The 27977-nt window shown below is 40.3% G+C and overlaps 2 protein-coding genes across 7 annotated transcripts in view; both read left to right on the top strand.

Annotated features, from left to right (window-relative positions):
• Positions 1 to 27977, top strand: part of DLG2 (discs large MAGUK scaffold protein 2) — a gene marked incomplete at both ends in the record, with an annotated part of 868631 nt that overhangs the window by 506037 nt on the left and 334617 nt on the right. The window lies entirely within an intron of this gene.
• LOC308218496 (uncharacterized protein) lies at positions 432 to 26688 on the top strand (the record flags this gene model as incomplete). Its single annotated transcript, XM_080612673.1, has 3 exons — positions 432 to 930; positions 11035 to 11194; positions 26586 to 26688. The coding sequence occupies 3 exons, from the start codon at positions 432 to 434 to the stop codon at positions 26686 to 26688; spliced, it is 762 nt and encodes a 253-aa protein (XP_080468799.1).

Raw genomic sequence — 27977 nt, 5'->3', positions numbered from 1 at the left:
ATTAGTGGTAGCAGTAGTGATTTGTGTTATACCTTAGTTATTAAACTGTTCTTATCTCAACCCGTGGGAGCTGCATTCTTTTGATTCTCCTCCCCGTCCCTCCAGAAGCGGAGGGAAGAAAGGTGGGGGGGGAAGTGGACTGCGTGGTTCTGATTTACGGCCTGGGCTTAAACCACGACAGTTCTTTTTGGCGCCCAACGTGGGGCAGGAAGGGTTGAGATAACAACAGATCTGACTGAGGCACAATGCTGATTTATGGGCTCTCAAAGTTGTTGTTTTTGATACCACAGTTTCTGTATGTCGTAGCTTGCTTGGAGCCGGTATTTGCTGTGTTAGTGTTTATCAAGTGTGGGCCTTGGGCTAAGGTTCTTGTTTCATTGTACTTTATGGTAATGGCTTGCGATACGGGGGGGCTCCGGCAGCAGGGCGGGATGGACGTGGCCGTGGACTTGTACCTGGCCGTCCCGCTGCTCTTCACCGTCCTGGCCCTCGTCCTCGCGTCCGTCTTTGTGAGGCTGCAGGGAGCTGAGGGGGAGCGGCCCCGGGAGCCGGCGGCGGCCGAAGCGGCCCGGGAGAGCGGCCCCGGGGACCAAGCGGCGGCGGGAGCGGGGCCGGAGGCTGGGAAGGAGGCGGCTGCCGAGGAAGGGAAGGAGGCAGCTGCCGAGCAGCGGGAGGAGGCGGCGGAGGAGCCGAGCCCCACAGCCGAGCCCAGCCCCGCGGCGGCCGAGAGCATCCCCCAGCAGCCGCCCGCCGAGCCCCGTGAGCCTGAGCCCCAGGAGGATGCAGGAGACCCCGCAGCACTTTCCAGCAAGGCAGAGGAGGAAGATCTGGACTCAGAAAAAGAGAAGCTGGTGGTGAGAGAGCCTTCAAGCACAACAGCTACAGCAGCCCCAGTGACAAGTACAGCAGCATCATTTGAGAGTTTTGAAGGTTTTGAATGGCCTTTGGGTACCCTTGGAACCTGCCTGCTGATTGTGATGGGGATCACCATGTTGGCACACACACAAAGTGTGTTCTACCCACGACCATTTTGTCTGATCTCAAGAGTTAAGCAGAGTCGGGTTTGGGTCTTGTCTGGGGTTAGACGACAAAATAGGGGGACTGAGAGGTTTTCCCCAAGGCTGGACAGCCATGAGTGTCATGGTGTGTGGGACAGTATGGGCGAGTATCTAATCCACTGGGCCCCTCCAGTGCTTTGGAAGCGTCGGAGATGGAAGGCAGCTGTGTGGAGTCCCCGACGACAAGTTGCAGAGACTGCTGCAGGGGAGGGTGAATTATTTTGAGCCTGATGGGCCCATGACACTTCAGGCCATCAGGGCAGAGAAGCAACATAGAGATGGACTCATGATCGAGGGGTGGACTTTGCAATGGGCCTCTCCTACTCTGAAAGACTGTTACAAGAGATGGAGCCCAACATCATGGACCGAATGGACGCAGCGCTTTATAGGGATTGGTCTGTGCATGACGATAAGAGTGCACTGAGATGAGAGTGAGGGTATATTGAAAATGTGGGATCTGAGCATGACGTGAATGGTATGGAATAAGGGGTGGATACTGTCCTGGGTTCAGCAGTAGCAGTCATTTTTTCTACTGGTGCAGTGCTGTGTTTTTGACTTTCCGCCTGGGAACAGGGCTGATAACAGCGATGTTTACCCTGACCAAGGACTTTGAGAGTCTCATGCTCTGCCAGGGAGGAGGAGAAGCCAGGAGGAGGCAGGGACAGGACACCTGACCCAAACTAGCCAAAGAGGTATTCCATACCACAGCACGTCATGCCCAGGAGGTAGAACTGGGAGTTCCCGGAAGGGGTGGATCATGGCAGGGTGGGGGTGAGGTACCGGTTGGTGAGCGGTTGTATTCTCTTCCTTGTTATTTCCTTTATCATTATTACTATTAGTGGTAGCAGTAGTGATTTGTGTTATACCTTAGTTATTAAACTGTTCTTATCTCAACCCGTGGGAGCTGCATTCTTTTGATTCTCCTCCCCGTCCCTCCAGAAGCGGAGGGAAGAAAGGTGGGGGGGGAAGTGGACTGCGTGGTTCTGATTTACGGCCTGGGCTTAAACCACGACAGCTATATAACTAAAGATCACTAACTGACAGGAGTGAAAAAGGTTTTCGTGAAGTAGTTTTATATAGGTAAATTAGTGTAAAAAAAGACAAACTGAAAGAGATGTGCAGGTCTAGCAATATCACAGGAGGTATTTCCTGTGGATATGAAGAGATATTAAAATTATATGCCAATATATGATTAGGTATATTGGAATATTACATTTGTTCCTGGTTTCTTGTGTTAAGCAAAATGAATTTAAATGAAGATAGGTTCAGAATATGGCTACTAGAATAGCATAGGTAATAGGCTGGCTTCTGAGAAGACACTAAAAGACTTTTTCTATTACATCTAGAAAAGCAAAGACTGAGAGGAGAGATGATTGCCAACTGTAAATACATTTGAGGGTATAAACCACAGAGGGAAGATAATTAGGTATATCAAAGGAAATTGCTAATAGAATAACAAATGAGTCTGAATTGGCCATGTACGAATTTAGGCTGAAGGTTGAATGAGCTTACTATCCTTCAAAGCCATTAAGCATCCTTCCTAACACTGCCTTTGTCCTGCCTCTCTACTCTGCTCTCGTGAGACCTCACTTGGAGCATTGTGTGCAGTTCTGGTGTCCTCAGCATAAAAAGGACATGGAACTGTTGGAACAAGTCCAGAGGAGGCCACAAGGATGATCAGGGGACTGGAGCACCTCCCGTATGGAGACAGGCTGAGAAAGTTGGGGCTGTTCAGCCTGGAGAAGAGAAGGCTGCGTGGAGACCTCATAGCAGCCTTCCAGTATCTGAAGGGGGCCTATAAGGATGCTGGGGAAGGACTCTTCATTAGGGACTGTAGTGATAGGACAAGGGGTAACGGGTTCAAACTTAAACAGGGGAAGTTTAGATTGGATATAAGGAAGAAATTCTTTACTGTGAGGGTGGTGAGGCACTGGAATGGGTTGCCCAGGGAGGCTGTGAATGCTTCATCCCTGGCGGTGTTCAAGGCCAGGTTGGATGAGGCCTTGGGTGGCATGGTTTAGTGGGAGGTGTCCTTGCCCATGGCAGGGGGGTTGGGACTGGATGATCTTAAGGTCCTTTCCAACCCTAACTATTCTGTGATTCTATAGCCTTCCGGTAAGTATATTTTTTGAAGTAGAGCTTGACCAGTTTATAGGTGGGATTACTCACCAGTGATTACTCACCAGTGTCTGCAGCAGCCATGGGGCCCAACTCAGAAACCCAGGTCCTCTTTTCCTGTGATTATGAGGAAGGTGTTCATAGGCAACACTGTAAGATTCCTGATTTTAAAACCTATCTAGACAAGTAAACAGGACAGATCAAGTCCTCATTTGCATGCAGAATGCATCATATAGTAGTAAATTGGTGCTCCAGGGCTAGACTGTGATTTTGAGTCTACACCTGCTCCAGATGCATTAAAGCATCCTCTGCATTCCTCCCCAGGCTATGTGGAACCACAATCATGCTCTCTGCCACCTGAGCAGGTGGTTGGGTTTCATTTATAACAAGCTGCCCTTTCCCATACAACACAACTGAACTGACAAGGCAATAAAATTTACCATGAGTGCTGAAGTAAGGAGAGGAACAAGTTTGTGGTGCAGAGGACCATTTATGAGTGTTGTGGTTAACACCCCCACCAGCTCAGGACTGGGCTGAAAGGCAGCGTAGGTGTATTGAACTGTTGCTGTACGTGTTTCCCAAAGTTCTATTATGCTACTCTCAGCACCTTGGAAGTCTCATCTTGTTCTGTGTTCGTAAAGTGCTAGGATAATGAAGTTCTGCTTCGTGACCTGCGTTCCTGGAGTTAGCACAATACTACTGATAAATGAGTAAATTTTTACCCATTCAATTGGAACAAAGAACTCCAGGAACCCTTTTAAGACTGGATTCATTTAAATAGAGTTGACTAGATTTCACTACAGGTGACTAGAGTCTTGCAGTGTTTCACTATTGTTGCGCTGTTGTTCTGATTCTGCTATTAAGTTGGAAAAGGCATGACAGCTCTGATCTAACTAGTTTTCTTTATGGCATGAAGGTACTAGATTTGGACTTTTCAATTCATGTTATTTTTCTAAATAGCTATTAATGGACTTGAGGGACATTTATCCCTGAACTAGCTTTAAAAGTAACGAAAACAAATGTCCCTTGCCAAGTATACCTGAAGAAATCATCAGAAGGTCATGCTTCTTCATTCAAGTGCTGGAATGGACAGAAACAGGATTTCTTTTTCATTTGTGTATGTTTAGCTACAATTGGAGAATTCACTTACATTCTCTTCAGTCCTCATCTGGAATGAGGGCAAGGGATCTAATCCATCTTTGCCATTGATCATTCAATCTGAAATTGGCTTCAATCCTGAAAAGGCATTAGGAAACATATAGTTTGAATTGTGCTTCTGAAGCTACATATTAGGGTTCACTATGCACTCTGTGTCAGCGATTTGTCCTTGACATGGCTTATTTTTGCTAGAGATAAAGCTTTTGTCCCATTGCTGTTTTCTTTCTTGTCCATAATTGCAAACCAAATTCTTCCATTCATTGTATCACTCATCGCCACCATCTCCTATGCTAAAAAATAATGGAAATCTTTTGTATAACCAGAAATTCATTAAAGTAGTTGGAAGCACATTGAATTTCAGTGGGAGTAAGACAGCTTTCCGCAGTTCTCATTCTCTTCAGTTCATTTAAAAATTCTGCTTCATGCAAGTAGGATGTAATTTAATTTATAATTTGATCTATGCGTTAGTGCATAGAGCTTTTCGGTCCATCTTATTTGATTTTTTTTCTCTCACCCCCCACCAATTCCAAGAGGATAAACCATCAAATGTCAAATTGGAGCTCTCTAGCCTCAACAAATCCTTATAGCTTCATTAATAATATGAAGTTATGCGGTTTTAACATGCAGCTCACACTGTGAGGCCACAGCATTGTCAGAGACCAGGGTGCTCACTGTGCACAAAGCAAGGCTGGAAGAGACAGTGAGGAGGACAGGGTTAAAGCTCACATCTGCTGATTTGAGGAGGGTGAATATGTCATTCTGGATGTTTTTATCCGTCAGGAGAGGATGTCTGTGAAGAAATGACACAAAACATGGTTCTGTGTTAATAAGAACAAGTTGATTATTCTGGAAATTACTGATATGGAGATTACTGACAGCTCTTTTCACCACTTGTACCAAAACAGAGCCGTGTCATTGTGCTCTTCCAACTTCTTGTTTCACATCACTTGCTAAGTGACACATCCCACTGGTTCCTTGTGTTCCTTCATCTTGTTTATTTGTACTGCTGGTATTCTGTGTATCTTCTTACACTTAGATTGTAAACTTCTAGGTTGTTTGGGATATGTGTTTGCACAGCACACAACAGAACAAACTACATTTAAATTAGGGAGTGCAGGAAAGTTCTCCACTGCATCTGGTTGCATCCCAGCTCCTTTTTCCTTCCTTAAAGAGCCTTTCCATGCAGTGATGTTACAAAATAAAGGAAAGCAAGAAATGCAAATGACATCATGGAAAGATGAAAGAGCTTCAATTTAGGCAATAAGTGTGCAGGGACTCTGTGCCTTTCAGTGTTCAGGGGACAGATTTCCAGAATCATGGAATCATAGAGTCATGGGCAACCTATGCCAGTGCCTCACCATCCTCACAGGAAAGAACTTCCTAATATTTAATCTCTATCTCCCCTCTGTCAGTTTAAAGCCATTCCCCTTGTCCTGTCCCTACAGGCCCTTTTCCAAAGCTGCTTTCCAGGTTTCTTGTAGCCCCTTTAAGCACTGGAGCTGCTCTATGGTCTTTCCACAGCCTTCTCCTCTCCAGGCTGAATCAGCCCAGGTCTCTCAGCTTTTCCTCATAGAAGGGCTGCTCAAGGCTTCTGATAATCTTTCTAGGCCTCCTCTGGACTTGCTCCAACAGATCCATGTCCTTCTTATGCTGGGAGACCCAGAGCTGGACACAGGACTGTAGGTGGGATCTCACGAGAGCAGAGGTGGAGCAATCCCCTCCCTTGACCTGCTGTTCCCACTGCTGGTGATGCAGCCCAGCACAGAGTTGGGTTTCTGGGCTGCAAGCACACACTGCTGAGTCATGTTGAGCATCTTGCGAACCAGCACCCCTCAGTCCTGCTCCTCAGGGCTGTTCTCAGTTCATTCTCTGCCTAGCCTGTGTTTGTGCTTTGGATTGCCCTGACCGAGGTGCAGGACCTTGCACTTGGCCTTGTTGAACTTCATGAGGTTTGCATTGGCCCACCTCGCAAGCATGTCAATGTCCCTTGGGATCCCATCCCTTCCCTGCAGTGTATGAACTGCACCACACAGCTTGGTGTCATTGGCAAACTTGCTGAGGATACACTCAATCCCACTGTCCATGCACCTTTTCCAGTAGTGATCCCTGAGCATATCCATATTGTCCATGATTCATGGCTTTTAGTACTTGTTGCAGTATGTGATAAAACTGTAACAAAAACAGTGCAGTAACAACATTAGGACAACTATGAAACAGAAAAAACAGTAACAGAATTGCCCATACAGAACAGCTTTATCTGAGAGCTATATCACAATTCATGGTGGCACAATGCTAAGCCTTCCCTTAAGGAGAACTCTCTTCAGATGAAGAATGTAGTCAATAAGTAATGAAAGAAAAGTCTTAACTTGCCAATTTGCAACTTCAAATCCTGCATATTTTATGAAATTCTGAAAACATTGTGTCCTGGGTTCAGCAGCAGCAGTCATTTTTTCTCCTTCTTAGTAGCTGGTGCAGCGCTGTGGTTTTGACTTTTGGCCTGGGACAGTACTGATAAAACCGATGTTTTCAGTTGCTGATCAGAATGTTTACCCTGACCAAGGACTTTGTGAGTCTCATGCTCTGTCAGGGAGGAGGGAAAGCCGGGAGGAAGCAGGGACAGGACACCTGACCCAAACTAGCCAGAGAGGTATTCCATACCACAGCACGTCATGCCGAGGATGTAGAACTGAGAGTTCCCGGAAGGGCTAGAACGCTGCTGGGTGGGGGGCGAGGTATCGATATCGGTCTGTGAGTGGCAAGGTACTGGCCAGTGAGCGGTTGTATTCTCTTCCTTTGTTGTTTCCTTTATCATTATTATTGTTGGTAGCAGTAGTGATTTGTGTTATACCTTAGTTATTAAACTGTTCTTATCTCAACCCGTGGGAGTTGCATTCTTTCGATTCTCCTCCCCGTCCCTCCAGGAAGGGGAAGAAAGGTGGGGGGGGAAGTAGATTGCATGGTTCTAATTTACGGCCTGGGCTTAAACCACGAGACATTGGTAAACATGCAGCAGCAAGTGTGCTTTATTTTATTAAATTAATGATGGCTTCAAGGGCAGAGCAGTTTGGCTGGCATTTAATGGCATGTTTATTTTGTTAAGTCATCTTTACACAAACAAGTTTTTATAGGTTTGAGTGTGTGCGTTTTCATTTGCAACTGCGTTCCTAAGTTTCCTAAGTTTCACTCCTGTTTCTGCTGAGTAATTGTTGAAATGAAAGGAGTTCCTGATGTAACAAGTTGTCCTGGGTTCAGCAGCAGCAGTCAGTTTTTCTCCTTCTTAGTAGCTGGTGCAGTGCTGTGGTTTTGACTTTCAGCCTGGGAAAAATATTGATAAAGCCGATGTTTTCAGTTACTGGTCAGAATGTTTACCCTGACCAAGGACTTTGTGAGTCTCATGCTCTGCCAGGGAGGAGGAGAAGCCGGGAGGAAGCAGGGACAGGACCCTGACCCAAACTAGCCAAAGAGGTATTCCATACCACAGCACGTCATGCCCAGGATGTAACTGAGAGTTACCCGGAAGGGTTGGATCACTGCGGGGTGGGGGTGAGGTACCGGTTGGTGAGCGGTTGTATTCTCTTGCTTGTTATTTCCTTTATCATTATTACTATTAGTGGTAGCAGTAGTGATTTGTGTTATACCTTAGTTATTAAACTGTTCTTATCTCAACCCGTGGGAGCTGCATTCTTTTGATTCTCCTCCCCGTCCCTCCAGGAGCGGAGGGAAGAAAGGTGGGGGGGGAAGTGGACTTCGTGGTTCTGATTTACGGCCTGGGCTTAAACCACGACACAAGTTAAGAAAGACAAGACCATATATTCCTATGTACTTATACAAGAGATCTCTGAGATGCGTTTGTAAAAGCAGTTTTCCAAGGGGAATTTTTTCATAAAATTTTATCTATGATACCGCCTACAAAAAAATTTTAAATTAATTTTGTTTGCTGTTTTGTTATATCAAAAAAATTATGCTGATTTAATGTAAAACTAATTTTAGAATCACAGGATGGTTTGGGTTGGAAAGGACCTTAAGATCATTCAGTTCCAACCCCCTGTAATGGGCAGGGACACCTCACACTAAACCATGTCACCCAAGGCTCTGTCCAACCTGGCCTTGAGCACCACCAGGGATAGAGCATTCACAACTTCCTTGGGCAGCCCCTTCCAGCACCTCACCACCCTCACAGTAAAGAACTTCTTCCTTGTATCTAACCTGAACTGCCCCTGTTTCAGTTTGAACTCCCCCTGTTCAAGTTTGAATTTTCTTAGATAGTATTTCCCCTTGACCATAAGTTTCAAATTTTAACAGTTCAAATATTTGCTGAATCTTGTCATAAGACTTTTCCAAAACTGATTGTAGCCTAAAGCCAGCCTAGTAAAGTTAAAAAGAAAAACTTTTAACTCTTTGACTTATTTATCTGTGTTTATTATCTCATATATATACTGCATATATCTTAGCTATGATGTATATATCAAAGCTCAAGAGATGTTTTTGACTTCAGCCAGTGGTAAGAATACTAGGCACTTCTTCAAATTTCAGCTGTTTCCTGAGCTCTTTTAGACTTGCTTTAGAATTGTGAAACTCCTGTAGACAGTATTTTTCTCTCTCTTACCATCTCATCCCAGGTGTCAAATGGAAAAGAAATACTGCCTTTTATTTCTCTCCCAATTTGTTTTATTTCTCGTGATTTAAATACTGACGTGAATTGCAGCTTTTTGAGTTTTGATATTCAGATTCTAGTCCTTTTTGGTTTGTGGTTTTTTGTTTTGGTGTGGTTTTTTTTGTTTTGTTTTGTTTTAAAAGGAAAAAATCTATGGGAATAATTTTGATGTAATTACTTGAAAACAGCTGATGCACTAAAGAAACCCACAGACTAATGTGGCTTAAAAAGGAGATTGTCTACTCCAGCCTCCTGCTCAAAGCAGCTTCAACAAGAGCATAATGAGGCACTGGAATGGGTTGCCCAAGGACGTTGTGAATGCTCCATCCCTGGCAGTGTTCAAGGCCAGGCTGGACAGAGCCTTGGGTGCCATGGTTTAGTGTGAGGTGTCCCTGCCCATGGCAGGGGGGTTGGAACTGGATGATCTTAAGGTCCTTTCCAACCCTAACTATTCTATGATGCTATGATTCTATGTCAAGTTACTGTGTTAATGAAAGACATCAAAACAAAGCAATATCAGCACAAGTTTTCAGGATTGCTTCGGTTTTTTCTTCGTCAGTATGTCCCTGCTGTTTAAGGATCAGCTTAAGTGAAGCTGGTGTGGTTTCCAGAGAAGGATATTTCTTGGCTTGTATGTTGTTACACCAAGTTAACACTTATTATAGACTGTCGTGTTAAAGATGTTAATGCTCATAGCATCACCCAGAAGCCTCAAATAGCAGTGGCGTTTTGTGGTCTGGCTACTCTGACGCTTGCTTTTTCCTCCAAAGAAAAACCACTGTGAATGCTTCTAGCACTGAGAATTACATTTCTCATCCTTTTCTTTCAGCTTCCTGCCCGCTTCTCAAGAGACAAGGTCTCCTGTCTACCTCCTGTCCATGTTCACCTCCGTATTTGCTTTATTCAGCTTCCCAAAGACTTCCTCACACTTCTTACAAGTTCACTTCCCCTCTTTTAGTGTGACTGTGTTCATAAGTGTCCTCTTTGTCCCTCTTTACCTCCTCTAATCAGCTTTGTGCCGCATCTGATAGTCAGCATTGATGTACTTTAGGAAAAAAATTCCCTTTTCAGGAAAGAATAAGAATTCTCTCTTGAGAAGTTTTCTGGATATGGTTTTAAGTGTATATTTGTATAAGGCAGTGTAACCAGTGGATTTCCAAAGTAAAAAGGCATACAGACATATTCACTGAATATTTATTAAACCTAAGACTCTAAAACTTACTTTTTTTCATTAGTTTCTAGTTTACTTACAGGATTTTCAATGCTGATTAGCTAGACCTGATGTGAGGCCTCCTTAGATTTGTTAGGTTTAATTATACAAGGAATGCAGTTTCTTACGTTATTTTGACACTACAAGAAAGCCTGAATACATTAAAGTCAACATCAGACAAAATAAGAAACCCGAAAACGAGTAAGCAGGGGACTTAGTAGAGAGTTAGTGAAAAGGAAAACACAGTAATGACCTGCTGAAAAATACTCAACAAAGAAGAAAAATATGCTAGTTTTGTTTGTTTGGGGTTTTTTAAGGAAATATTATGAAGAAAGAATCATAATTTCATGAATTGAAATAGTGTTGCTACAGGGGTTAAGCAAAGAGCAAGACTAAATAGAGAGTAGAGAAGTGTTGCAAGCAAATATGGAACAAATTAATTTACTTTGCAGAAATGGTTAATACCAAGTTTACTTTAGCAATGGGCAGGATTGCATTAGGACTGAGTGGCTGCACTGCTGCTCCTGCCACACCAATGGGATATGAACAACATTTGGATCTTCTTAGGCATTATTAATCATTCTAGTTTCACTTTAGTAATGTGATGTGTGCCTGGGCACTGTTCCCACGTTCTTCTAGTCATGGCAATCGTCTTGCACCTCAGGTACCTACTTCTGTTCCTCACTAGTGCTCCAGCACTCATGTTGTTGGCTTCTACATCCATTGCTGGAAAAAACTCATAAAAGATAGGAATAGATCTCACAACCTACTTTTGAGCTGTGAAAGCAGAATGTGATGCAGTGTTTTGAATAATGGAAACAGGACATGTATAACAGGAAAAAGTAGCAGTCCTGGTAAAAAAGAGACAGAGAATGCGGTGATATATCCTCCGTTATCAGCTGTCCTCCATCAGGGACAGTCCACTGGAATGCCTCTAAAAGCTGCTCTATCTTCTGCTGAAGAGAAGCTGAGCAAAGGGAAAGGTTTTCTGAAAAGGTAAGCTCACACTGAACAGTCTTAGCTCTATATGATGCAGTCTGGTGTCAATCTGGTACCATCTGGAAGAAAGAATGCCTTATACTTTAATTGTAACCTCTATGAGTTTTCTAAACTTTAAGATGAAAATCATTCTGTTTTCTTGGGTTATTTGGCCAGAAAACTGATTCGTTCTTCAACAACAGTACTCTACAGTGTTTTAACTGTGGGATAAATGCACTGATGCTAATGCAAAAAGAACCCTGTGAAGACAGCATGTCTTTCTAGGTATTCCTTGAAGTACAAATCTAAAATCTAAAATGCTAAATTACTTCTATAAGTTGTCAGATAAGATTTTTATAGGACTTCATATATTGAAAAAGAGCTGAAGGAAGTGGAATCTTAGCTTCTGTTTAAATAAAATGGAAAATAGACATCCTTTACAGGAAAAAAGACTAGAAAGTAATCCATGAAAGTGTTCTGAGAATAGCTGTAATAGCAGCAAGCTCAGATGAAAAAATCTTCTGATTTTTGGTGTTAGAACTATTACGTAGGGGTCAAATTACTCATGCTACAAAGCAGAAATACTTGCAGCACGATGAGGAAGAATGGACTGATTAAGACAACACAGTAGTCTTACTAATCACTGGGGAGAGGGTAAAAATTTTGTGATGACCTTATTAAGAATAGGGAAGCAGAGCTGAAGACTAAATGTACCCTGATCAATACTGACCAATCTGGAGTTTGTCCTGCTGTGAGAGTAGAGTAGGATGCTGTGTATGTGAATGATATTCAGTAGGATCCTGATCCAGAATCTTTCCACCTGTGTAAAATCAATGTGATTATTCTGACAGAAGAAGTACATGTGGAATAAATATGTACAGGATTCACCCTATAATTTGGAAGAGTTTTAAGCAGTTTCACTTGAGATTCAGCTATGGAAGCTGCTATATCTCTGAAAATGCTGGTCTGTTGCTTTTTGCAGTACAATATTCCCTGGCCACATTTCTGCTATGAAACACTTTCTGCTAATGATTTAAGCATTCTCATGAGCTTATAAATTTCAGACTGGCTCCTTTGAAAAGCTGGTTTACTGGATCTTCAGTGGGTGGGCAAGGGAGAGGCTCTATAGAATATAACATTAATGCTGAACCAGTACAAATCATAAGTTTAAATTGATTTGTTACTTTTCGGTAAGGAGTCTATTTTCTGTCTACTTTAATTTTTTATAATGGGCAAAGCTGATAAATAGGGCTATTCTTTTTATCTATTTGTAGTGACTGAGCTTGATACGAAATCTGGAGGAAATCTTGTATGTTCACTGAGGTGTCATTCTTTGACGTAACTAGGGGTCTGATCATATTTCCATCTTTCAATTTTACTCACCCAACAAAAAATCACCCCTCTTCCAATCCAGTGCCCTTTTTTGGAGAAGTTTGCAGTTAAATTAGATGAAGACAAATGTCGCCTTTTGTGCAATTTCATAAGTTCACACAGTAAGTTTAAATTTGAAAACTTTTGTGAAATACAGTTATGGGAATCTTGAACCACAGATGGTGGATAAACACCATACACTTTGAAATTTGGTATTCATAGCACTTGTTCTGTCTGTGCTGTTGGTTCACCCTCTGTGAATGACTCACACACAAATATGCATTCACAGATAATGCAGAGCAAACTTAAGTTTGGATTTGAAATTTTCTTGCTTTCCTGGCTGTGCTGTCTCAATGTTTCTGATGAAGCAATCTAACTTGCTACTCTATGTATGCCATGCTGTTGTGTTGAAAGGAAGATGATGTTGTTATCTGTCATAATGATTTTCATCTTTGTGCTAGCAGTTTAAAAAATAAAATGTAAAAATAGAAAATAACTTTTTAAAAATAATTAAAATGTCCATTGCAGACACATTCAGATTTAAATGAAACAAAGCTTTGAGAGCATCTTGTCTCAAAATGAATACTGAGCACTTTGGGAGAACAGAGAGTGGGAGGTGATGCAAGACGTATTCCATTCTCTCTTCAGTGTTGGCGCACATGGTGGTGTAGGCTTGAAGATGGGGCATTTGTAAAATTGGGCTTGTTAGAAAGGGCCAAGTCAAATAGTTTTTACCTAAGTGTTCAAGCATTCAGTTTGTCTACTGTAATATTGACTTACATGTAAAATTGTATCTCTAAAATCCTACATTGTGTTGCAGCTTTTGGCACAGATCTAACAGTTGCTTGAGGCTAAAGTTAAAATCTTCTCTAGTAGAGTTACATGCAAAGCTTTTAATTCACTATCAAAAGCTTCAGAAGTTCATCTGATATTATTCCATATCCTAGTGTTGTTGTTATGTTTGTTGTTTTGGTAGCATATTTTGAATTCTACTACTAAGAGAACTTCCTTGTAGCCACTTGTTGCATTAATTGTAATGCACATTGCGCCATATTAGTATTTTTGTAAATGAACTCAACATTGAGTAACTAAAGTTTCTGCATCACTGAACTGAATTCTTAATCAGAATTAAAATTAACTCTGTATAACTACATAATTATAAAATTATTTCTTTTTCTAGTTTTATATTTCTGTGGTTTAAAAGAGTTAGATCTTGAATGAATTGGCATCTGTTATCCCCTTTGTACTGATGCATATAGCTGTAATAATTCAAAATAGGCAAAACCCATGACGTGTTTCTGAATCTTGAATAAGTGATGGGGACAGGCTAATACTTGCCCGTCATTATGTGCCCATTATTATGTTGTCCTGTTGTGCTGTCTCAATGTTGTAAGAGGGAATGCTTTTAAACTTTATAAAACCGTACCCATGGAAGTGACTGCAGGAGGGAAAGATCTGGGGGAAATTCACATGCATCAGGATTATTCTGTAAGTTGTTACTGGCTGTATTGCCAAACATCCCACCTAAATTTACATTTTAAAATAATCAAGAAACAAAGGGTCAGGATATGTTCCTGACCCCCATATTTCCAAATTTCTTATCATAGGAAAAGCCTTTGCCAGAAATTAAAGATTTCATATTACTTTATTGAAATCTATACTTGATGTGTACCACAACTATCATTTCAGATGTTTTTAAGACAGTGACATTGCTCTATAGAGAAAGCTGGGATTAGCATTGAAGAGATGGATGTAGAATTGATAGGTGTAGAACACCGTCCCCTCTTTCCCTGTTCATGTATCCCACCGCATCTCATTACTGAGAAAACAAATATTTAACAAGGTCTTTTCCCTTAAGACCAGCCTTTAATGGACATTTCATTTGTCTGTTTAAAAGCTGCCTGTTAACTAACTGGTTGTTGCTTTTATTCATAAACTAAATCCTTCCTTGGGTGTCAGCTTTGGCATAAAACAAGAATATACACACCCTGGATATTCTGGCCACTTCCTATGTTATCTATGGCAATACATCCCCCAGGCTTCCTGTGTGTGAAGTGCTGTTCAGTGGAAAGATTCTTTTGATTATGTTTATATGTATCCCTCCGGTTTCTCAATGACAAATGTCTGTCTTTACCTTTTGCATGGAATACTTTTTCCTCCCGGATAACTTTGGAGACAATGACAAATTTTAACAGACTTTAAAAATTAATACTGTGTGATACTTATAATTTTTCTTTGATGGATTTTTACCTTTCACATGCATTTGCTAACAAGTAGATTACATAGCAATGACAATGTATACTTCATTTTCTAGCTATAGAATTTTAATGACAACCCTTATTTCAGCTGGAAAATGCAGTCACCCCATTGCTTTTATCAGAACATTGCCATTATTAGCAGCCTTCCAGTATCTGAAGAGGGGCTATAGGGATGCTGGGACTCTTTATTACGGACTGTAGTGACAGGACAAGGGGTAACGAGTTAAAACTTAAACAGGGGAAGTTTAGATTGGATCTAAGGAAGAAATTCTTTACTGTAAGGGTGGTGAGGCACTGGAATGGGTTGCCCAGGGAAGTTGTGAATGCTCCATCCCTGGCGGTGTTCAAAGCCGGGTTGGGTGAGGCCTTGGGTGACATGGTTTAGTGTGGGGTGTCCCTGCCCATGGCAGGGGGGTTGGAACTAGATGATCTTAAGATCCTTTCCAATCCTAACTATTCTATGATTCTATGATTATTAGCAGTAGATTTATACCAGTATACTTAGGCATGCATCATAGAATTCTGATGTGGAATGGAGTCTGGATTTTACAAAGTGTAAGGACAATGTATTCTAGAAGACATATATGGAATAATACATGTTTGACTTTAGATTAAGTTGATGCATATCATGGAAATGCAAAGATGTTTGATGCTTAAAATGGCCTTTGAATAGTATTTTAAACAAATCTCAAAAGAGAAAAATAAATTCTTAATATGTATTAATACAAATAATATAGGTTCCTGATGGGAAATATTTTGGGTTAACACCTAATATCCCTGCAGCAAATTACCAGGAGTCTTAAGAAAAGCCAACAAAGGTACCAACTATGGTTTCTCCTAATTGTTTCTACCCTTGACTGCATAGCACTGATGGCAGGCTGAGGGTTGGATGTGAAATGGAATGTCACCAACTTTTTTGGAGGTATCTTTTACCTCTGCTGCACACTGGTAGATATCTTTTACAAGTTTGCTGGAGAGAAATACGTAACATGAAAGGAAAAGACTCACATTCATCATAAAAATACTTATGTAGGGTGTGGGAAAATCGGATTGACATGCCTCCTCTGCCTGATGTGTAACACAGGGATTTGTCCATGATGAATGCCTAGCTTTGCTGAGGTGTGTCTTTCTCCTGTTGTACCTGTTCCACTTTGAATATAAAATTATATATTCATTAGATGAGAGATAGTGAGCCTGGTGATTAAGGCTCTCTTTTGAAATGTAAACCCCAGCGGTGCCTGTTCCAGAACAGTAGCTCGGTTCAGGTTTTGCAGCACAGATGAGTTCCTCAGCACCAACCTGCTGGTTATTCTGATCTCATTCTCTCTCTTTCTTGCTTTTTAACACCCTTTCTTACCTCAATTTTCTGCCTCATTTTAGAGTACAAATTGCATACCAGGACAAAGAAACTATTAAATGAAGATTGATTGCAAGTGATAAGTGTATGTGAAACATTTTGACTTGCCCCAATTTGCATGTTGATGAATTGCAATGCACAAGTGTTTTTTTCTGTACAGTATATATGGAAGGTACATAGCATGCCTAGTCTAATTAAAGGTGTTCTGCTGAACACGTTTTAAAAGACAGGTAAAATTTATGCCATCCATTTTGTACAAAATTGTGCAATCATCCAAAAAACATAAGTTTATCTTTTCTTACTCTTACAGCTGTATATATTCTGCTGATGTTATGCATAAGGATTTTAGGAGTGTTATTCATGAGGATTTTAGGATGTCGGTAGAGTAACATTCAGTGCCCTGCTTCAAAACCCATCACGATTCCTTAGCTGTGAAGGGAGTGCAAGAATTCTCTCTCCTTTAGGAGGAGGGTATGGGAATTAAAAGGTCTTGAAATGGCAATAGTTAATATGCATGTTCATGAGTAAAACAGAGGGAAGGGTTCACTGCTAGGGGTACTCACAAATGCTGAGTTAGTCATATTTTTCCTTCCTGCTGAAACTGCCTCCTTCTCTGAAGGGAGAAGTTAGTGTAGCAGGATGTAGTATCAGGAGCACACTGCTTATTTTTCTGTGACTATTTTATAGTAAAACTTCAAAGCCATTTACATTGCTAAAGTACAGACACAGAGTTCTTTCCCCTTTCTGAAGGGCTATTTCTTCCAGGTTTTATTTTGCATTGTTAGTTTACTGTGTATGGCAGTGAATGCTTAATACATTCCAGGAGCACATTAGAAGTAGACTCATGGGTTTGGATGCTACCAATTAACAGGAATTGCAGCCTTATTCCTGAAAGATGAATGAAAATGAATCAAAAATAAAGGTCTTTAGTGACACAAAAGCTGCTGTTAATGCTAAGAAAAGTAGATCTGAAATTGTAGGAATTCAGATAAAAGACTGGATTTTCGAAAGCATTTACTTGTAGCTTGCCTGTTTGTGGGTTTTTTTAAGTAGGTGGTAATTCTGTCAGGCATCAATAGGAATAGGTTTATTCTTCTAAAAATTCCACTCATCAGACTTACTGCTGTACTTAGGCTTATCTGTGTGAGCAGAATCTGAGTTTGACCTGGAGGCATCTTGGGCTGTGATCTTTCCATAGAGTGTGAGATCAAGTGAAAATATCTTTGTTGGCTTTTGCTTTTCTTCTTAAAAAGTGTGCATTGTTCAACTTCCAGTCTGACTTCCATTCTTCTGGTGGAATCTTGGCTTAGCCTCCATCTGTTCCTCCGCCTGTCTTCCTACCACCTCCAAAAAGACAAAAGTGGCATCTGTACAGCTGGGGAGGAAAGGACTTTCTTTTTGTGTGAATCACAAGACCATTATTCTTTGCCAATGAATCACTGACAGCACCTTTAAAATAATGTCACTAAACTTCAAAATTGCTATTAACTTATCTTAGATATTTCTAATATGATTCATTATGATTCATTACCATGACACATATCTGAAGCAGGACATGGGAATTCAGAATTCCTTTGAATTTCCAACAAAAAATAATATCTGATATTGTATGTTATTATATGGATATTGTTGGGACTGGTGGTGTAGTTCTGTTGCACAGTGTTCTGTGTATGTATTTATTTAGACGTGCGTAGCGTATTCAGAACTCTACCATTTTACAAGCATTGATTTAAGTGAAGGAACATCGCATCTCATCTCAACCAGTTTCTAGAAGGGCATGAAAATATTGCCTAGGGACTGTTTTTAACCAAGTTTGGCAAATATATACCTGGTTAAAGATTTCTTTTCACTTCCTCCTCCCAGAAGGACACCTGTAAAATTGCTTTTTCTAATGTAAAGGAGCTGTACATTTCTCATGGGATAAAAATTAATTTGTTTTAGTTTCAGAGAACTGTGTTAAAGTTACACAAGTCGTACAAATCTTGGGAAAGGAAGTTTTCTAGGGAAATATCCACATCAAACGTTTCAGTATCATGATAAAATTCAGAAGAGAAGTTTTCAGGGACTGAACTATTCCTAGGCTGGCAGCAGGATTTGAAACTTGTTTTGTGATTATGACAGTGGTATTTCATATGAGCAGAGAATAGTTCAGTTTGGAAGGAATTTATGGAGGTCATCTAGTCCAAGCTTCTGCTCAGAGAACAGACAGCTTTAGAGCCATGTCAGACTGCTCAGGGTCATAGCTAGTTAGGTTTACTAAGAATAAGAAAAAAAACGGACACTAAAATGAAATGTTGCACTAAAATAGGATCAGCAGAAAGTTGAGAAAAATGATGATGTTTAGATGTGTGCTTGTGAAAACCAAAGAAGAATGAATTGCATTTTGTGTTATTTATGCTTCTTTGTATCTGTTCTCAGCGAAATCTAGAGTTGAGCATCACGGGGCCTGAAAGAAAAGGTTTAAGTGTTATTCAGTATAAGAAAGTGTTTCAAAAGTTTGCTTTAATTCATATTAAAAGAGAAAGTAGTTCTAAACTCTGCATGCTTATCCACTAGAGTACTGCAGTGATGCCAGGGTAAGTCATGTAGTAGCAAGAATACTCAAGTCATTTGCCTCTAGGATTTGTGCTTGAACTTGAAAGCCTTAGGGCCTTTAAGTTCATTAATAGTTTAGCTTTATCTTCCAGATTACATGCCCCAAAGATCGTGATTTTGAATAAGGCAGCAAAATTAAGAGCTCTACTCGTGCATTTCCTTTGATGCAGGATGGAATAAGAGTTGGAAAGAAAATGTTATCAAAATGTTATAATTGATGTAAACATTCCAGAATTGCAATCTAAATTATTAAGCATATGTGTATTTCAATAAATATAGCACAAGAAGTTGTTGGGTCATAATGTGTTAAGAATATGCTAAAAACCCCAAATCACAAAATGAGAACAACTAAATATACTTATTTCCTATCTGTTGATGTGACAGTCAAATGGAAAACAATAGCCTAGACAGTAGCTTAGAACTTGAGCTTATTCCAGCACTTTTAGTACTATAGGGATCTCAAATTCCCCTAAGTGCTTTAGAAAGCAATGCTATAGTGGTTGTGCAATCTGTCCAAATAAACCCATTTAGGCACGCAGCAGTTTTTTAATGCAAAGACATAGAGCTGCAAACTGGTTTAACCAAGGAGTTCCCACATAGTCTCAAGACACTTATTGGGGTTTTCATAGCACTGGATTATCAGCCGAAACGGATGACAAGTGTCATCCTGATGACTGAAGTCATCAGTAGGAGTTTTCTTCTTTTTATTATTTGATTGCTAGTACTTTGTGGTGAAACCCTGTTGGTTTCCATAGCTTCAGTGAAATCGAGTCTCTGTTCACTAAGTCCTTGTATAGAACGTGACTGTCTACTTCTGTCAGAGAGTTACATTTAAACATTTCTTCATTTCCTCAGTTTTTGCAGCTGATTGCATCGTGAAAGCTTCACTGATGATCATGTCAAAGTTTTGAAAGTAGGCTGTCTCTTGAATAAGCTTTGTTATTCTTTCAGTCCTGTTAGTACTTTACTCCCAATTCTTCCCCACTCTCCTTATGTTTGGTTACTATTATCACTTAATGGGTGCTTTCATTTCCTTGATCTGATTTTTCACTTTTGATTGTGTTGTCCTGGGAGTTCACAAAGCTCTAAGGGTCTGATTGATGAGAAGTCTGGTGCTAGCCTGGAGTGACACAATATGACATAGAAAGACTTTTTCACTCCTCAGAAGCAGCATTTCCCTTCCCCAGTAAACATGCATCTGTCTTTTGATGAAAAATTTTGAATATTTAGTTTTCTCCCATACTACTTTTCAGTTACTCATTAGACTGTGTTTTCTGTGACATTTGTTTCCCTCCATTGTATGTAGCTAACTAAAAGAGGATATATGTTGCCTAACTTTTCTGTATGAGACAGAATAGTGAAGGCCGTGTGCTCCCATGATCATAGAATCATAGCATATTTAGGGTTGGAAAGGACCTTAAGATTATCCAGTTCCAACCCCCCTGCCATGGGCAGGGGCACCTCACACTAGACAATATTGCTCATGGCTCTGTCCATCCTGGCTTTGAACACTGCCAAGAATGGAGCATTTGCTGCTCACTTGGGCAACCCATTCCAGCACCTCATCACCCTCACAGTAAAGAACTTCTTCTTTATATCTAGCCTGAACTTCCCTTGTTTAAGTTTAAACCCATCACCCCTTGTTCTATCACTACAGTCCCTGATGAAGAGTCCATCCCCAGCATCCTTATAGGCCCCCTTCAGATACTGGAAGGCTGCTCTGAGGTCTCCACACAGCCTTCTCTTCTCCAGGCTGAACAGCCCCAACTTTCTCAGCCTGTCTCCATATGGGAGGTGCTGCAGCCCCTGATCATCCTCATGGTCTCCTCTGGACTTGCTTCAAGAGCTCCATGCCCTTCTTATGTTGAGGACACCAACATGGTGCTGGGAAAGACTCTCCCTACAGAGAGTACTGAAGTAGGACAAGAAACACATTGAAGAGATAAGTGTGCATGGATGCAGCCCAGAAGTCGTTACTGTCAGCTTAATAGGGATGCAATAGTGAAAACCAAATGTAAAGAGAGTTCACATCTGTTCTTTTGCTTAAATCTCTACACAGGCAGAGGATGTAGAATGTTTTTCAAGGGATTGCTTCACTTTGGTTGCAGTTTCATTCCTCATCTAGGTCTGCTGTTTTTCAATGTTGTAAATCTCACGTGCATTATGCAAAACCAAATCTGTTGGATCCTATTTTAAAATTCTCCTTCTTGAATACTGTTCTTCATCTGGCAGAGCTGAGACAACAATATCCCTCTACAGATAACCAGTGAGAGTAAGCATACGAAACAGTTGTAGTCGTGTGTATTGTGGTTTTGTAATGAATGTGCTGAACCTGATAAGAGGTTTGAAAACAACAAATGGCACTGTGAGAGAGAGAAATCTGTACCATATGGAGCATAATGTAACTATGAAGTCTCAAAACTGTGACTCTGGGGAGCGTGCCAGCATACGTGGGAGAAGTGAGAATTTCATGAATCATGTTACTCTTGAGTAGATCTGAAAGTACAAAAGAGTTCAGCAGCACTCTGATAAATATGCAAATGTCCTTGTTCTCTGAATGAGACAGAAATGTGGCTTTGATGTTCAGGCTTTTGAAACTTGAGCCCTGGATAAAACACAATAGAAGAATAGTACAAATAGTATAGCATGCGCAAATACCTGAGCACATTGCTGGAATGATTTAATTCTAAAGACAGGATTAGATGTAGCAGCATTAGAAAGGAGATGTAGCAGCATTAGAAAGGTCTAGTGTTAGAGGGGGAGATGGCCAAGGAACCCCATACTTTATGGCAAGAAATTGCTTGGTTATTTATCACGTATTATTAGAATATAAAAACAATGCTATTATAAATGCCTGATTGTGAAAGAATTGCAAAGCAGAATCCTGTCCTAAAGACCTTAGAGCCTTGAATAGGTGGGTTTAACAAACATATCTTATCAAAACCCTGAATGGAAGTGGAAGTGTTTTGCCTATTATCAAATCACCTGTTCATTCCAGTGGGATGAAGCATTAACTTGTTAAACTGTTGTTTGAAATGTGGTTGTGTGAACTGGGCATTGTTGAGTGATGAGTAAAGCACCCTCACTACACATATACCATTAAACTCAGTATGGCTGAGTGAAGGGTAGAAAACATCTTGCATTCCTTCACTGTCAGTTGAATAAAGGAGAGTTGTATATTTCAGGTAATAAGTACTGTGTGGAGAAAAATATTATTGAACGAAGTCTGCAGAAGTACTTAGCACACGCTGATCTTTCCGCAATCTCATCTTCTTCTTTGGCTTGATATATCTAGAGGTTACCCCTCAATATAACCATCTTAGCTGCTAAACTAAGTAATCGTATCTGCTTTAGCACAGAGACAAGGAATAAGAAAGAGCTTGTGAAGGACTCTTTGAGAGCAGCAACAAATCCTGGGCTGTATCTAATCTTCCCATGACTGCCAATTAGGGCCAGAGTTTTCAATCTTTTGTCTCATTTGTAGACTACGTTATTCGTTTCACTCTGCTTGCCCCAGAGCTCCTAGTGATGTTTTCTTTTCCCCTGTCTCTTGCCAAACAAATTAATTCTCTACATCAGCTTGACTCATTCTCAGCTTTCACTTTCTCATGCTGTTGAGTCGTTCTTGGAGAAACCTAATATTGTAGAACAAGGGTGAATGTGGTTTATAGAAGGAGCTGGCGATGGGATTTGTCTCATGGGAGAAAGTGCTTCGGTTTCTTAATCTGAAATTGATGTATCCTGAAAGAAGAACTCTAAGGGGAGGCTGAGGTGGTAGCAGCCTTAGCCAGGACTCAGGTACTGCTACTTTGTAAAACAGCTTATGTTATTAAAAGCTTACCCTGTGAGGGATTAATTTTGGACATAACTAAAATGTGCTGAGTATTCCAGCCAAGCTGTTTTGAATATCTGTAGAAAACAAGCGATACAAAAAGCTTATTAAAATCTATTAAAAAGTCAAGTTTCAAATGACGTGTCTCAGAGTATATTTCATAGTTCAAGTAAGGGAGGTGTTTTCCACCATCTGAAAAAAAACTTCTCAACAGTAGTTCAAGAATTAACATTTCCTCACAGAAACATTTACTTCCAGGAAGGTGCTACATTAAAAGAATTGAAAAGAAAAACCATGTCAATCTCCTTTTTAACAAAAATAGCATAATTCCTAAACCAATACCACCATCAGAAAAGTGCTCATTCCTCACACAGAGTGAGGAAGTGCCCTGCCTGTAGCAGCCAAAGCTGAAAAGCTTTGGGATTTTGATGCAGGTATGTCAAATTCTGAAATTCTATCAAATGCAACCCAAGTCTTCAGGGGATTTGGCTTACCTTTGTATTAGATTTTGTTGAAAGTTTGCATAAACAAGAGAAAGCCAGCATTGCTTAAATTAAAGAAAGGTTAGGATTTACTGAACCTGCAGATCGTTAGTGCTCTTAAAAAGCTGAAGCATAATTCCCATTGTAAAATTCACCAGACAACTTTGTAAGGAGTATGAGGTAACAAAGTTGGTAGGGTCTTTGAAAATTGCAGTACAGGAAGACAGGAAATATTGTATTTAGGAATGAGTCAGCTATCATTCTGTGATCTTTCTCTTGACTAAACTTGCTCTGACAAAAACTGCAAGTTTAGGCACCGATTCATACTTTAAAGCCATCTGTAAAAGATGTGGAAGAGAAAAGCATTCCACAAATCTGGTTGTAAAGACCAGAGAAGAGGTAGGAAGCCTACAGGGAAAAAGAGCCAGCGCTGAGGTCAAATTTTAAGTATCTTAGGTACACTGTCAAGAATAAAGAACACAGGCAGTGATTTTTGTTTGTGTTCTCTCTAATACATAAAATTCTGCTTCTTATGAAAATGTGGTTTATCAAGAGGGTTTTTTTAAATTCTCAAAATTCTAGAGAACAGAATTATCTCAAGATTACAAATCATAGTTTAATTTATTCGTTATCTAATTAACTATTTTCCCCTATCATTTCTGTTCAAGATTTCACAGAACTTTGCTGGTGCATATTGTTACTGCCCTTTTCCTTTCTTCTCTCTTCCCCAAGCACTAAAGCTTCCAGCAAAGAAGTAGCAACAAGTGCAAGGTTACAAAGGCAGTGAGGGTCAGGAATTTAAATTCTCTTTAACATGATCTCATGAATTGACTTGAATGCTTCATCCACAAAAAGGTTCTGTGATGACTCTTCTCTTGTATGTACTGATAAGCATCATTTCTTAGGGCCTAATGGAAGAGTTATCATACATTTCTGTGGTACTGTGTTTGGATTTAAGTTTACTGTGGAGCAGGAAAACAATTTCATGTGATGGAAACTTGATGTTCTTACTCGGACAAAACCCTTGAATTCATTGGAAAGCACTTTAGGCTTGACTTAGGTCAATGTTTTTATTTGCATTCTACCATTTGTTTATTATTTGCATAGTTCAGCATGTTACAGCTTTGTTAACACTAACTTATATTCCTACACAGCTAAGCAAAAGAGCTGCATTAAACCTGTAAGTAAAAAGCCTGTAAACACAAAGATTATTTCAGTAGTAGAGGCTGTGGGAGTGTGTTGCACCTGAAACAGCTTTCAACCTCTGGGAAATAAAGTTCCTCATTCTGTCTTGTTTTCTGACTGAGGCACTGTAAAACAGGGTTCCTGGAACTCTGCCATGACAGGGTGAGGTTGCAGCAATAGTTAGGTGAATTCTGTGCAGTTTAGGTATTTATTTTCCTAAATTAAGTGCCAGAAAGCTTCAAAATCTCGTCGCGTCAGCAGATGATCGGAAATTCTTTAGGAGCACTGAAGTAATTAAGTCAGTCAAAAGTATCTGTGTGAGTTCTGCTATAACCTTATTGATTAGAATAAAATAAAAAAGAAATGAAAAACAACCTCTATGTGATTGCGGTATATCTATTATGGTATAGTACAAATCACTTGTCCCTTATTAAGGGAAGAACTCAGTCTGCTCTTGATGGGCAGTTCTGGTCTCATTTCTTCTTCTTGGACTTACATTCTTCCGTGATTTTGGTAAAGACTGAATGATTTTACATCATTTGCAATCAGAATCTGTTCTGAGGCAAAATGCAGCTCTTGAGCAGAGAAAAAGAAAAAAAATGAGGCACAATAAGGAGGAAATCAGCTGTAGAAGCGCATGGCGAGCTGTCATCCATAGAGAGTAGTCATGGGAAAGTAACTTCCAAAGTTCTTGCTGTCGACTTAACTCTGTTTCTATGGAAGTCTTCTGGGAAAATAAAAATGCTGCAACCTATGAAGATGCAAACTGTTGTATGTTATAGCAGTGTGTGAAAAGGAGAGGAATGCAAGATGGAAGGCTAAATAAGAAAGATAGCTCTCATAGCCTTCTGGCTACCCAAAGCTATTACCTGTTGGGGATTCTTACTTTATTTTTATGATCTTTATGTTGGCAGTATAACAAATCTTGAGGGAAGAGATTCAAACTGGCCAAAACTTGCAAGAATTATTTTCTTTCCCTGGCATTGAATCACCCACTATCTTATTCTGACCCCAAGTGCTGTGTTTCAGTGTTGGCAGAAGGTAGAACACCATTCATCTGAAGTAATACTGTGTGTCTGTTGGAGGTTCTCTGCCCTTCCAGGGCCAAAAGAATTACAGCCAGGCCTCTTCCATGCTCATTAGCCTGCGCTATAAAGAACTCAGCTGATTCTTGTGGAGGTGCAAAGCCATGTCTGAGAAACACATAAAAGGGTCAGGCCGGTGTAGTAACCCTTAAGTTCCACCCTTCCCTTCAGAGGAGAACAGGAAGGAGTCTTTGGGGCTGGCCAGGAAGAAATTACTTTGATTTGGTAGTTTGACTTAAGTCTCTCTGCTTGAAAGGTAAGGCTGAGCCAAGAGAGCACTTTGAGCTTGATGGTAGATCCCCAAGAAACATGAGATATGCAGCATGAATAGAAGGAAACTGAGGCAACTTGGTTTAAAGCCAAACTGGGCATGTTGTATTATGTTAAGCCTTTTGTCAGGCTGCGTGCATAACTGAGGCCTTGCAACGAAAGGCGGGGAAGCTAGTAAGAAGCTGAACTACCAATTAAAAAACCACATCTAATACATCATGCATCTGTTGCTGAGTAATTTTATGTTAAATTTCCCGGTATAGTCAGTAACTAATATGAGATTTATAGTAGTAGCAATTGAGAACTTGGACAAAGAGATGGCAAGATTTAGGTCAAGAGATAATTTAGCTAATATGAATTGAATGTAAAAGTATTTAAATCTGGGCCCTTATATATTTGGACATGCAAATAATGATGTTTGAGCATGCCATTAAAGTTAATAGCTCTGAGACTTGTTCAGAGTTTTTTGTCCCTTACATATGTGTTAGGATTTTTGCCTAAATCTCTTCTACTGAAGAATCCTGAAACAAAGCAGGCAAGCATATTTAGGTCTAAATATGAATCTCAATTAAAAAGTATCAGTGGAGTATCCAAAAGGAAGACTTCTGTTTTACACCTCCTCTGTATCTGCTGCTATTAGTTCTTATTAAGCATTTATCTGCATTGTCACTAGGCCTCTGAGCTCATTGTTAACTTGCTTGGTAAGCATCCAAAAGAAGTAAGGCTTGGAATTGAAAGAGGACAGTGAATTAACTTGATATTTATGGGGAACCACTCCCAAATGTGAGAGTCAGCATGCAAGAAAGCATGAATGTTCCACCTTGGAAAATGCAGTGGCTAAGTGACGGTTCAGCTGTTGTTTTGGGCTGAGGGAAGGCAGACATTTCCATTGGCTAACATGAAATGACAGGGAGAGAGAGAAAATGCCAAGAAAAGCTGTGAAGATAATTAACACCCTCTTTTTTTTTCCCCAGAATGGGGACAAAGGAGTTGCAAAAAGTAAAGGGTGGAGAGCTAACCAGTGCAGAAAGGTTCAGGAAGCCTTATGCTAGTAGACAGTACGTGATTGGAACTTGAAGTTACAGCTTGTCAACTACAATGAGGTTTTAATATAACAACCATATGCTGATGAACCTGTGCACTAGTAAGCATAAGGGTAGAAAAGAGATCTATGCATCAGTATCGTTGCTCAGAACTGAAATACAGCAGCTGTTAGCCAGAATGCTCCTATTGCGTTATTTTTCACCCCGTCTCTTAAAAGGCCGGTTACTCAAGAGTACCTATGCTTTTAGCATTGGTGGCCATGAGCTGAAATACAGAGAGAGGATATTTTTCCATGTAGCCAATGCAGACCCTTCAAGAAGCACAGTGAAAAATACTGCTTTTAGCTTTTTTCAGCACAGTTCTGGTACGGGAAAGCCTTTCAGGGACATACTTACCTGCCAAGGCAGCTAGTGTCTGACAGCTTGTAGATCCTGTTGATCAAGTCAAGGGCTGCAGCCAGAGTAATGGCTTGAAATTTTCTGGATACAAAAGTGCCAGTTAGGAATGCTGCCCTGTGCTTTTATGAGGTTATTCTTAAGGGAATAGTCTTGCTGTATAACAGATGCATGTTTATGGATAAAAGTTCAAGGGGTAGCACTGATTCATCTGAGAAGTCTGTAGCAGTTTTACCACATCACTGCTTGCAGTCAGCATTGCTGTATTTTTTTAGCTCTAAAAAGTTAATGGAAAAAAGTATGGCGGGAGGAAAAGAGAGCAGGGAAAGCGTGAAACCTTTGCAGAAATTATTTTGTGCTGAGAAATCTGGTGAACTATATGTGAAAAACTGCAACAGCTAAGCACACACCACATAACAGGCAGGATTTTATAGTTTTTAAAGCTCTTCAGTCACACTCTTTTATTATGATATAGCTATTTGTGTTCCCTAACCAACTAAGAATTATGTCCAGATTTCTCCTTGCTACCCTACTCTTCCTCTTTCCCTATCAAGAGAAGGTTTGAGGGATTTGGAAATCCACCTCTATTCAGAAATGCAGATTATTGTATATTATTCATGTTCCTTTGGAATTAAGAATAAAATGGACAATTTACATTTTTGGGTTAGAGCTGGGCTTTTTATATCCTTAAAAATCAAATATTACTTACTTAAACTTTCTAGAAATTTGCTCTTGATTTTAGGAGCGTTTTAAGGCTATTGTTCCAGGCTTCCTATATGCGTATAAGTACGCATTTTTTCATTCTTATGTGTTGGAAGATTAGCTCCATTATATGACATATAGACAACCTTACAGGAAAATATTTTTACAGTATTTTTAGAGTGCACATTGATGCAGAATGCACTGTATAATTAAGCATGTGATAAA

This window comes from Psittacula echo (genome assembly GCF_963264785.1).
Source record: "Psittacula echo genome assembly, chromosome: 3".
Classification (NCBI taxonomy): domain Eukaryota; kingdom Metazoa; phylum Chordata; class Aves; order Psittaciformes; family Psittacidae; genus Psittacula; species Psittacula echo.
This window is presented reverse-complemented; position numbering and strand designations above follow the sequence as displayed.